Genomic DNA, 12,858 nt, shown 5'->3' on the forward strand with positions numbered 1-12,858 from the left:
TTTCCTCCTCCCTCCATCATTACCTCAGCTCCTCCCCCCTATTCCCCTTTCCTCCTCCCTCCATCATTACCCCAGCTCCTCCCCCCTATCCCCCTTTCCTCCTCCCTCCATCATTACCCCAGCTCCTCCCCCCTATCCCCCTTTCCTCCTCCCTCCATCATTACCTCAGCTCCTCCCCCCTATTCCCCTTTCCTCCTCCCTCCATCATTACCCCAGCTCCTCCCCCCTATCCCCCTTCCCTCCTATTCCCCTCACTCTTTGCTCTCACGCGCCTCCTCCCTCCCGCCCGATACTCCCATATCCCGAAGTGCACTGCGCGGGTCTCCATTACTGGGTACCGGCGGCACGAGGCAGGACGGGAACAGCGACGTCAGCACATGGCGCCCCCAGGTACCGGGGAGACTTGTACATATGGCAGTGACAGAGAGATATGCAGGGAGGCTCTTACTGACAGGGAGACACCGGGGGATCTCTGCGCTGTGACAGGGAGACACCGGGGGATCTCTGCGCTGTGACAGGGAGACACCGGGGGATCTCTGCGCTGTGACAGTGAGACACCGGGGGATCTCTGCGCTGTGACAGGGAGACACCGGGGGATCTCTGCGCTGTGACAGGGAGATACCGGGGGATCTCTGCGCTGTGACAGGGAGTCACCGGGGGATCTCTGCGCTGTGACAGGGAGATACCGGGGGATCTCTGCGCTGTGACAGGGAGACACCGGGGGATCTCTGCGCTGTGACAGGGAGACACCGGGGGATCTCTGCGCTGTGACAGGGAGACACCGGGGGATCTCTGCGCTGTGACAGGGAGACACCGGGGGATCTCTGCGCTGTGACAGGGAGACACCGGGGGATCTCTGCGCTGTGACAGGGAGACACCGGGGGATCTCTGCGCTGTGACAGGGAGACACCGGGGGATCTCTGCGCTGTGACTGGGAGACACCGGGGGATCTCTGCTCTTACTGACAGGGAGACACCGGGGGATCTCTGCTCTTACTGACAGGGAGACACCGGGGGATCTCTGCTCTTACTGACAGGGAGACACCGGGGGATCTCTGCTCTTACTGACAGGGAGACACCGGGGGATCTCTGCTCTTACTGACAGGGAGACACCGGGGGATCTCTGCTCTTACTGACAGGGAGACACCGGGGGATCTCTGCGCTGTCACAAGGAGACACCGGGGGATCTCTGCGCTGTCACAGGGAGACACCGGGGGATGGGCATTCCCTGGTAACATAACTATATTAAAGCAGCAATACTATGTTACCCTTTTCTTCCTATATGTAGATGTAAGGCATGTGGCAGGGTATTCTCCATTCTTGCATACGCTGGCAATGTTTGGTGCTTCTATTATAAATCTGTTAAAATACTGATTGTGTGATTTAACATAATCCCTGCCTCAGTCAGTGTAACTCAGCAGCTACAATGTATCCTTGTATTACTAAAGTAGCATTATCTATTGTTACAGTTTGCAGTTCAAACTGCTGGCAATATTGGCAACAAATTATCACAATCAGGAAAATATTACAAAGAACTTGTCCTGGTTAGGAGATGGGCTAAAACCTGCTGTAGAAATCAAAGGATGCTTTAAAACTCATTAAAAATGCCATTCAGAGTTGATTATTATAATAATAATGTACAGTAAGTATCTAATACTACAGAACTGATTTATTAAAAAAACATATTTCACGTTTTGCTGCTTAAAGAACTTTATTGTGAAAATGATCTGTATTGCTATAAATCTCTTCAATAGGAAGAAAATATTAATTGCTTTAATTTGAAAACTTTTTCTTACACAATACTAATACTCTCTTTTATGTTTTTATATTACAAGTTTAAAGGTGTTTTTCAATAATGTATAAAACCCCTTTACTTCCCTCTCGTCTTGAATATTGGATGTGGGGGAAGGGGTTAAGCTGATTTTCTGAGGAAGCAGGGTACTGCCAGAGGGGATCCCAGGAGTCAAGCCCATCCAACTGGCCAAGGAGTCAAACGGCCCCCACACACCATATACATGCACGCACCATATGTATACATGCACACCATATACAAATGTACACACTGATGCACATACCAGACCCGCACGCCATCTGGATTCACGCACCATGCATGAACAAACACTACATATGTTCCGTGCAGCACACACATTATGCCTGGATCATTATACACACAATGTAAATGCATTCTATACATATAAAGAAAAGGAGTGGGGAGCACTGGGAAAAATAGAGAACTGGAGGCCAAGTAGAAAAAATAACAAAGTTTATTGAGGCATATTATAGCCTAAGTAAAAAAGAGAAACCTCTAACGCGTTTCTCGCCAGGGGCACTTTATCAAAGTAGTTTCAGGAGTCTAGGAAGAGTCTCTTTATAGGTCCTCCCCACCGGAAATACTGCCTACCTGGATCCCAGGTAAATGAAACCCCCGGGAACAATCAATCTGTGAAAATTGTGACCACAGAAAGAAAGCAGTATTACTGTAGGGGAGAAAACCAACAAAAAGACAACCTAAAAATGCAATAACAAAATAACATAAATAGTCATTAGGAACATTAAAATTAAAAACAATGAATAACATAAAAAATGGATGTAATAGGTGTAACAGATCAAAGTTAATGATTAACTAATTATAAAGTAATATAATCATATAAAACCAATGATAATGAATATAAATCCACCTATTACCAAAGGCAAAAAAAGATATACATCTTGATAGAGGGGACAGTAACAACAATTCAATAAAAACAGTAAATATATTATGGTATGAAAAATAGTTGCAACATTAAGGGTACAAAACAACTGAGCAAATGTAACTAGAAAGAAACAAAAGTATTTCAAGCTGAATCAAATACATGAAACACACACACCACGTGTCTGTGTCTGTCTCTGTCTCTGTCTGTCTGTCCTCTGTGTCTGTGTCTGTCTGTTAAATAGAACTAGTATCAGAGAAAATGCTTAAATCCCATTCCGTATTAATCCCAGAGGGGGACAGATTAAATGAATGGATCCAATAAATCTCAACTTGATTTAAGATGTTTTATTCTATCACCCCCTCGTATAGGGACTGGTATGGATTCAATCGCTGAAAACCGAACACATTTCCAAATGGGTAGTTGGCAAAATGCTTGGAAACTGGGAGCATAATGTCCATCTTTTTGATGGAACGAATGTGCTCCATAATTCTGACCTTCAGCGGTCTAATATTCCGACCAACATATCCCTGTCCGCAGCCACAGGTTAGGTAATAAATAACAACATTTGAATCACAATTAATACAAACTGGAATTCTGTGTGTTTTCTTAGTATGTACAATGTCCATAGATTTGATAGAATCGGCATAGCGACAAATACAACATTTACCAAATTTGAAAACAAACATGTATTTGATTCATGAGCATTGTCTGACCTTGAGGTAAATAAACTAGACGAAAGCTAATTTGACAGGGACTTAGCTTTCCTAAATGCAATTTTGGGGCCTTGTTCAATTAACTCAGTTAGATCTATATCTAAGGCAAGTACCCCCCCCCCCCCCAATGTTTATGGATAATAGAGCCTGCCTACTATGCTGAGTAATAAACAGCGGAGTAGACCCATCAAATGCCCTGTGTTCTATTGGGTCTCCGACCCATCTACCTAGAACTAAACGATGCCTGAGATAACAGTTCAGCATAGGTACAGAGTTTAGCATACATATGAGACTCTTCTATATCTTCTTTTCGATAGCCCCTAAGAGAGAATCTATTTGCCAATTCAATGGCCTGATGATCAAACGATTCCTCATTGGAACAAAGCAGTCTAAGGCCTCGGACATAGTAAGCGTTTAGGTTCTGCTGTTCGCTCTTGCTTGCTGCCGCTCGCTCTACCAGGAGCTTTTTGCTGTCCTGGCAGAGGAGACAGCAAGCGCGCTTGGGAGGCGGGTATCACTGTGTGTGTGTGTCACTTGGTAGCTGTCAGTGTGTGTTGTGTGTCACTTTGAAGTGGTTTGTGTGTCACTGGGGAACCTGTGTGTGTGTATATTTGTGTGTGTGTATATTATATAATATTTTAAAATTTTTAAAAAAAGACATGTTGTGAGAATAAATTATTAACATTGTGCAACTTTGATAAATATATTCACGCACACACGCACACATGCACACACACATACATACACATGCACGCACACATACACACACACATACCACACAGACACACGCACACACGCATGCACACGCATGCACACACATGCGCACACATGCACACATGCACGCGCACATGCACGCGCACATGCACACACACACATGCACACACACACATGCACATGTACATGCGCACATGCACACACATACACACATGCGCACAAACACATATATATATATACACACACATATACACACATATATACATATACACACATGCACATATACACACATGCACATATACACACATATACGCACATGCACACACACATATGCACACACACACATATACACACACACACACACATGCACACACACACACACACACATATGCACACACACACACACACATATGCACACACACACACACACACATATGCACACACACACATATGCACACACACACACACATATGCACACGCACACATATGCACGCGCACACATATGCACGCGCACACATATGCACACGCATGCACACACACAGACAGACACACACATATATATAATCACACACATACACCACCTTGCTGCCACCACTGCTCCGGGACACAACCCCTTCCTCTCCTCCCCTCCCCCCCCCGGCGGCCGCGCAACCCCCCTCCATCTCAGGGAGGCAGCTACGGTGATCGGGGCAGAAGGGGGACACATCACCCGCTCCCCCCTTCTCCCCCCTCCATCTCCCGCGCGGGCAGGGAGGCAGCCACAAGGATCGGGGCAGAAGAGGAACACATCACCCGCTCCCCCCATCCCGGCGGTGCAAGCCCCCTCCATCTCCCGCAGGCTGACAGCCACAGGGATCGGGCAGAAGGGGGCACATCAACACCCCCCCCCCTGGCGCCAGACAATAAGTATCCCGTTCACATTTCCCTGCTCGTCCTTTCACTGGATGATGAGGCGTCACGTGAGCGGAGTCAGCGCGTGAATTTAAAATTTCACTGTCGGCTCTGTTCAAGCACGCCTCAGCAAGCAACGGAAAGCATGCGCGAGCCCCTACTAAAGCCGCTTTAATTGCGGCTGTAGGGGTTCAGTGGCAAGCATCAGCAAGCGAGAGCACGCTTAAGCAAGCACTAACCATGGCCTGGGCCTAAGGCAGAGAAATTGGCCCTTAGTTATACCACGGATGAGTGACCTCGGGTGACTTTGAGGCTAGTGTTCCTCAAATTTTGTTTCCTATAAATGTCAGTCTGTGATATCAATAAAGTTATGTCTAGGTAATGTGATTAAAGCTGCAGTTCAGTCTTTTTAAAAAAAAAAAATTTCTTCAATAGTTTTATGTGTGCAATCTCTAATTACCTAAAGAACTGTATAGCAGCAGGTCAATGTGTTCTCCATGTATTGATAGGCGAAATTTGGTGACATAATTAGAGCTGGCATATGTTTTTCGTCTGCTTCTGTCTCTCAGTGGAAGCTCATGAATATTCATGAACACTCCTGCACTGGCATGTGCTAGAGGGAGGGCAGGGCTGACAAAGGGGTGTGCCAGGGCTTGTGACAGGACATGAAGGGGCAGTGCCTTAGCAAATGGCTGTTAAAATAGAATACTAGAAAATTGGTCTTTCAACGTTGTTGTTTTTAAAACTAAAATGCTAAAAGTATTTTTTCTTACTACAGAACTGATTTATTAAAAAAAACACACATGCAGGATATTGACTGAACTGCAGCTTTAAAGTGATGTTCATAAGTACATTTAAGTTTCAATATATTAGAATAAAGTGTTTTAATAAAAGTGTCCAGTGAATGTGAATCCCCTTCCCAAATCATAATCAGGACATCACTATATTGCTTGTAGAAGACAATATGATGCTGGAAAGGGTTAGAATCACCGAAAATACATGTGAATTCCCAAAGACTCATAAAGAGATTGGCATATGACTGGGCAAAAGAAGTACCCATAGCCGTGCCCCGTGTTTGCAAGTAGAACTGTGAATCAAAAGAAAAATAGAGTCAAAAGGAACGTGATGGAATCTAAAAGAAAAATGCGAAGTGAAATAGAAAGTGAGGAAGACTGAAGGAAACTTTGGATGGCCTTGATACTCTGGTCATGATTAATGATGGAGTATAACGACATAACATCCATCGTAAAACATCTGTAGGTTATTTTTTTGCCATTTAATGGTTTTAATGGCACATAACAGATCTGCGGAGTCTCTCAAAAAGGACGGTAAACTTTTTACTTATGGTTGTAAAAAACATCAATATCGCGACAAACCATCTCTCAAAGATCCAATACTAGCCACAATGGGCCGCCACGGAGAGTGGACCAGTGACTTATGGATCTTTGGGAGATGAAGGAAAATGGGCACAATAGGTTAAGGATTGAACAAATAATCATACTCCTTGGAGTTCAAAACAAGAAGAATGTTAACCATATCAAGTAATTCCTTTAATTCAAGTGAAAACATGAAGTAGGGTCTTATAATTGTGTTCGATATGAGTTCGGATCACTTAACAACCTGAGAGCTTCCTCAAAATAGTCCACTGCTGATTGGACTACAATTTGCCCCTCCTTTGTCTGCATTTTTTATTATTAATGGTTTGTCCTTTTTTTTTTTTTTTTTACAAAATCTCTTGAAACTCTGCATCTGTAAGATTAGATTTGACTGAAAAGTACCCCGTACAGAGTATATCCCCCTAGCTAACAACCTGAGATCCCTTTCAACCAGTTTCTCAAATGTTTTGATATTATGATTATTAAAAAATCTGTGGACAAAAGGTAGATTTCCTCTTGAGTCCTGAATGCGTTTGACCAAAGAAACTGAATAAAGAGGGGATCTCTGGGTTTAGCACCTGAAACTGTTCAGAGAAAAGATCATCAAGGTCAGATAGTGCACACTGATCTCTAAATGTACACACATTGACAGCAGGAACCAATTCATCCACATCAGAAAGATCAAAAAGATTATCTCTCGATGTGGAACCATGGAATTGGCATGCTTGCAAAAATATATTTTTTGAAGGTCAATAATGGTATCATGGAGGCTGAAATCCTGATAGGGGGCAAAACTAAGCAATTTATTAAGAATAGTAAGTTGCTCAATCCTTAATTCTTTATTGGAAATGTTAACATTGTCCGTGGGTCCCTTTAAGGAGTATTTCTTTCTTTTGCTGGAGCCTCTAGCTACCCACCCCCTCTCCTCCCTTCTTTGCTGATGATCTGGTTCTCGCTCGTGTTTTTTATTGAGGAACCAACCAGGAGAGGGGCAGTATTGGATTTGGTCATATCAAACAATGTAGAAGTAATAACAAATATTCAAGTCCTGGAACATTTTGGTAACAGTGATCATAACATAGTCTCATTTGAAATAAATTATCAAAAAATAGATTTCTTGGGTTCAACAAAGACCTTAAACTTTAGAAAGGCTGATTTTAATAAACTGGGGTCTAATCTAGTAGTAATACAATGGGATGATGTTTTTGCAGGGAAAAATGTAGAAGATAAATGGGCAGTCTTTAAAACATTGTTAGAAAAACACACTTATCAGTGTATACCCTTGGGTAATAAGTATAAAAGAAATAAGTCAAAACCAATGTGGCTAAATAAACAGGTAGGGGGGAGGAAATGGACAAGAAGAGGAAGGCGTTTAGGTTCTTTAAGTCAGAAGGGACAGAGACATCGTATCAGAATTATAAGAAATGTAACAAAAATTGCAAAAGGGCAATCAAATTAGCAAAAATGGATAATGAAAAAACGATTGCAATAGAAAGTAAGGTCAACCCTAAAAAGTTCTTTTAAGTACCTTAATAACAAAAAAATGAGAAAAGAAAAAATAGGACCCTTTCAGTGTGCGATGGGTAGGCAGATTATTGGAGATAAGGAAAAAGCTGAGGTATTAAACAAGGAAAGGATAAGGATAAGGAAAAAGCTGAGGTATTAAACAAATTCGTTGCCTCTGTGTTTACTAGGGAAGAATCAAGTTCAATAGTAGTGCCACAGGAGGAAGCCACAACCTCCATATTAATGAACAATTGGTTAACTAAGGAAGAAGTTCATAAGCGACTTGAAAAAATTAAAGTAAATAAGGCACCTGGCCCCGATGGCATACATCCAAGAGTTCTCAAAGAGTTAAGCTCTGTAATAACCAAACCATTATATTTAATATTCAAGGACTCCATTTCCACAGGCTCAGTACCACAAGATTGGCGTAAAGCAGATGTGGTGCCTATATTTAAAAAGGGAGCTAGATCACAACCGGGAAATTACCGACCTGTAAGCCTGACTTCAATAGTAGGGAAGCTACTTGAAGGTTTAATACGGGATAATATTCAGGAATACCTAATGGTAAACAAAATTATTAGTAGTGGATTTATGAAATATAGATCTTTAAAAACTAAGCTTATTTGTTTCTTTGAGGAGGTAAGTAGGAATTTAGACCAGGGTAATGCAGTGGTCTACTTAAATTTTGCAAAGGCTTTTGATACGGTTTCACACGAGGTTGGTGCACAAAATAAAGAAAATTGGACTCAGTAATAATATATGCACCTGGATTGAAAACTGGTTAAAGGACAGACAACAGAGGGTTGTCATAAATGGAACTTTTTCAGGTTGGGCTAAAGTCGTGAGGGGAGTACCTCAGGGATCAGTACTGGGACCCCTGCTTTTTAACTTGTTTATTAATGACCTTGAGGTTGGCATCGAGAGCAAAGTCTCCATCTTTGCTGATAATACTAAATTGTGTAAGGTAATAGAATCAGAGCAGGATGTAATTTCTCTTAAGAAGGACTTGGAGAGACTGGAAACGTGGGCAGGTAAATGGCCGATGAGGTTTAATACAGATAAATGTAAGGTTATGCATTTGGGATGCAAGAATAAAAAGGCGACTTACAAATAAAATGGAGATATATTGGGGGAATTCTTGATGGAGAAGGATTTAGGAGTGCTTGTAGACAGCAGGCTTAGCAATAGTGCCCAATGTCATGCAGTAGCTGCAAAGGCAAACAAGATCTTATCTTGCATCAAACGGGCAATGGATGGAGGGGAAGTAAACATAATTATGCCCCTTTACAAAGCATTAGTAAGACCACACCTTGAATATGGAGTACAATTTTGGGCACTAATCCTAAGAAAAGACATGGAACTAGAGAGAGTGCAGAGAAGACCACCAAATTAATAAAGGGGATGGACAATCTAAATTAGATTTATTTACATTAGAAAAGAGGCATCTAAGAGGGGATATAACTATATACAAATATATTCGGGGACAATACAAGGAGCTTTCAAAAGAACTATTCATCCCACAGGCAGTACAAAGGACTCGGGCCATCCCTTAAGGTTGGAGGAAAGGAAATTTCACCAGCAACAAAGGAAGGGGTTCTTTACAGTAAGGGCAGTTAAAATGTGGAATTCATTACCCATGGAGACTGTGATGGCAGATACAATAGATTTGTTCAAAAAAAGGTTGGACATCTTTTTAGATGGTAAAAGTATACAGGGATATACCAAATAAGTATTCATGGGAAGGATGTTGATCCAGGGATTAATCCGATTGCCAATTCTTGGAGTCAGGAAGGAATTAATTTTTCCCTTTAATGGGGGTTTTTGTTTGCCTTCCTCTGGATCAATAAGTAAGTATAGATATAGGATGAAGTATCTGTTGTCTAAATTTAGCATAGGTTGAACTTGATGGACCTACGTCTTTTTTCAACCTCATCTACTATGTAACTATGTTTTGACTTTCGTTGTAATAAAGAATTTGATGGTCGGTCCTCATTTCTAGATGAATCTCCAGATGGTTTCTGAGAGCGAGCCTGTTCAGGAAGGGTGGTCCTAGTTCTACAGTTTTCCTCACTATCAAAAAAAGAAACCCCTTGAGAATGGTTATCAGTATCAAAGAGGTCTGATTTCAAAGTTGGAAGTGTCTGTATGACGATACTTAAGAATTGACTTATTAGGTGTCTTATGAGTATCTTCCTGCTTTTATTATTTGCCCTAGAAAATGACTTGGCCTGATGATTGAATGATTTGGGTGTGGGTTTTTTGTATTTTTTTTTGCCACGTGTAGATTTGCTGTTTTTTTTTATAATCTACACTCTCACGCTCTCATTTTTGTTTTAAATAAAAATCATGATGGCCTTTTCCATAATGTCAAAATTGCTTGCTAGAGTACAGTATGATCATATTTTGAGAACTGATCCATTTTTCAAAGCCGTTTAATTTGTAATGTCTATCAGTCTCTAAATTCATCTTCTCTTTCATTTTATATTTGTTAATGAGATCAATCAATTTAAATGAGCAGTCATCGATAATTGCTTTCCAATCATTCTCCTTTGTTTAAAAATCCGAATGACGGTGCCTTTCTCAAACGCAATCCCCTTGGAACTCTTTAAAATTTTGTGTAATTTTCCAAGATAGTAATGTCCCACTAGTACCTTTTTTATATCCTGCCTTAGGAGTTTTTCTAATTTGAGAAAATGGGCAATTAAATCCGAGGCTCCTCACAGATGATATTGGATCCATCATCAAAGACTACCTCTGCTCTCCTCCGGCGCTTTGCATTATCTGCGCAGTTGAAAGCGTAGGTCTTTCTAAAAGGCTCCTCGTCATTGCAATCCTCCATTTTGATATACAGGAAAAAATATATTGGTAATCCCCAAACAAGATAAATGTAGCCAATGATCCACAGACTAAGAGAAAAAGAAAAATGCCACAATAAAAATAGAAAAATAATAAAAATATAAGCTCTCCAGTACTCAAAAATATATAAAGCCTATACAATAGTTAAGGCTAATATAGAAAGCGTTGTAACCATCTCCAGTATTCACAATAGACCAAATAGTCCATAATCAAGCCACCATTCCAAATGCACAGCAATATAAAAAAAAAAAACATTGTTTTGGGGAACAACTTCCTATTCGGGTATAACATAAAGTAAACAAAAGTTCTTTTTATAGCGGATATCTGTCAGCCCAAATGGGTTATGATACTGGAAGTGCTGGTTGTCTTTAATATGTATACAGTAACATTTCACTCTCATCATGTAATGCAATCCACCTGCTTAAAATTACCATACGCAGTAATCAGTGAAAAGCTCATATTTAACATTTAGTCACCTGATGCAGGAAGGAAAGACTATATTCGTCACTGGCACTAACGTTCCAACAAATTCATTCAATAAACGGGAATTATTTAAGTACAATACATTGTTACTGCCTATATATAAATTTGCATCTTAGTTGTAAGTTTCTAGATTTACATGCAGCACCTATACACATACACATACACACGCCATATACACAAGCCCAAGCTTTTAGGCATGCTGCTCCCACTCTGGAAGTCTGCCTCGTACAGTTCGAGAGGCCCGCTCTCTGGAAATCCGTCAAAACTGTCTAAAGACGACCTGCTTACCCAGGCATTTCATTAATGAACCACAACGTGCCTGGCATTTAATAGCTACAGTACCATCCCATCCTGTATTGTATCTATCCTTTTGTTTGTTCTCTTTTATAACCTTTAGAAGTTTTCTTCTTTCTCCCTTTTTGTAACTGTGAAGCGCTTTTGAGACCCATTGGGAGCAAAGTGCCATATAAAGTAATTATTTTAATTATAAATATCCTTAAAATGCAAATGACTTCCATGGGTGATATCGCAGTGATAAAACAATTCACTATCAACTTACCGCAATTTTCTTATGGCGATATTAGTGTCATATCGGTATATTGTTCAACGTGTGCACTCTGCACTGTATCCCCTCTCAGGTCACATGATGGAGGCCCAGCCCAGTAAGAAAGAAGAGAACCGTTTGAAGTGGGACCTGACGACTGAGCAGATTCACTCTCTGACATCAGGACTCATTGAGCAAACCAAGAGTGTGTATGACAAGGTGGGGAGCTTAGATCTGAGCTCTGTCACCTATGAGAACACCCTGAAGACCCTGGCAGATGTGGAGCAAGAGTATGCAGGTGAGCAGATACGTTGCAGCTTTGACACCTTCTGTGACACAAGGGATGAATTATCGTGTGGATATATAGATATAGCTATCTATATAGTCTCTATCGATCTATTTAAAATATAAGGCACTCCAGGTCTTATGAAAAAAAGACAACGGCTCCAAGGAACCTTTCTCAAGCCACATTTGTATAATACATATTTTAAATACCCTCCCCCCAACCTCGTGCTCTCCAAAAAGCCTGCACTGTCAGGGGACCTGCCACTAACCCCGTGTGTGTGTGTGTGTGTATGTTTGATCTATATGTGTTCTTTGTCCGTTTGCTCTGCTCTGTTAACGATTAAAAAGGTGACAAAGAAATTTACTATAAAAGAGAAAGTTCCTGGTTTTATTCCCCCCCCGCCCCCTCTCCGAATTCCCAAAAGCCTTACCAAGCAGAGTGAGTGTTCTGAGTGAAACGTGAGCTCAGCATTTGTACCCACAGACAGCTGACCGCTCAGAGAATACTATTGTGAGCTCCCTGGAAATTCTGGCATCATGTCATTGCTCAGGGATTAATGTTGGCTTCATGTGGGAATGGCCTCTTTCCCTCCCCCCCCCCCCCTGCTGTTCCACACTCGCCAGATGTTTCATATATAATCAGTGGTTTTGTCATAATTTTGACGTATTTATTCACAAATATAACATTCGGTAGAAATGATGCTTTGTCGGGTACAGCCTTTGCCGTCTCCTCTGCAATTCTGCATCCCTGGCATTACTACGGTATCGGGTTATAACGGTCTCTGTGTATTGTTCCAG

The 12,858-nt window shown here is 41.5% G+C and overlaps 1 protein-coding gene and 1 long non-coding RNA gene across 3 annotated transcripts in view; one reads left to right on the forward strand and one right to left on the reverse strand.

The window, feature by feature from the left end:
- The first annotated feature begins 246 nt into the window (after positions 1 to 246).
- LOC142501462 (thimet oligopeptidase-like) overlaps positions 247 to 12,858 on the forward strand; it is a 42,883-nt gene continuing 30,271 nt past the window's right edge. For both annotated transcript variants that reach the window (XR_012803496.1, XM_075611414.1), the window contains exons 1-2: positions 247 to 390; positions 11,870 to 12,073. Coding sequence is in view for 1 of the 2 variants with exons in the window: in XM_075611414.1 (XP_075467529.1) it covers positions 378 to 390; positions 11,870 to 12,073 (217 nt within the window). In the remaining variant the exon portion in view is untranslated. The remainder of the gene's footprint in view (positions 391 to 11,869; positions 12,074 to 12,858) is intronic.
- Positions 8,060 to 12,352, reverse strand: LOC142501464 (uncharacterized). The gene is made up of 3 exons (XR_012803497.1): positions 11,791 to 12,352; positions 10,544 to 10,798; positions 8,060 to 9,962 (listed from the first exon to the last, which is right to left on the reverse strand). It is a non-coding gene; the product is annotated as an uncharacterized LOC142501464 (long non-coding RNA).

The sequence above is a fragment of the Ascaphus truei genome, chromosome 8 (assembly GCF_040206685.1).
Source record: "Ascaphus truei isolate aAscTru1 chromosome 8, aAscTru1.hap1, whole genome shotgun sequence".
NCBI classification, from domain to species: domain Eukaryota; kingdom Metazoa; phylum Chordata; class Amphibia; order Anura; family Ascaphidae; genus Ascaphus; species Ascaphus truei.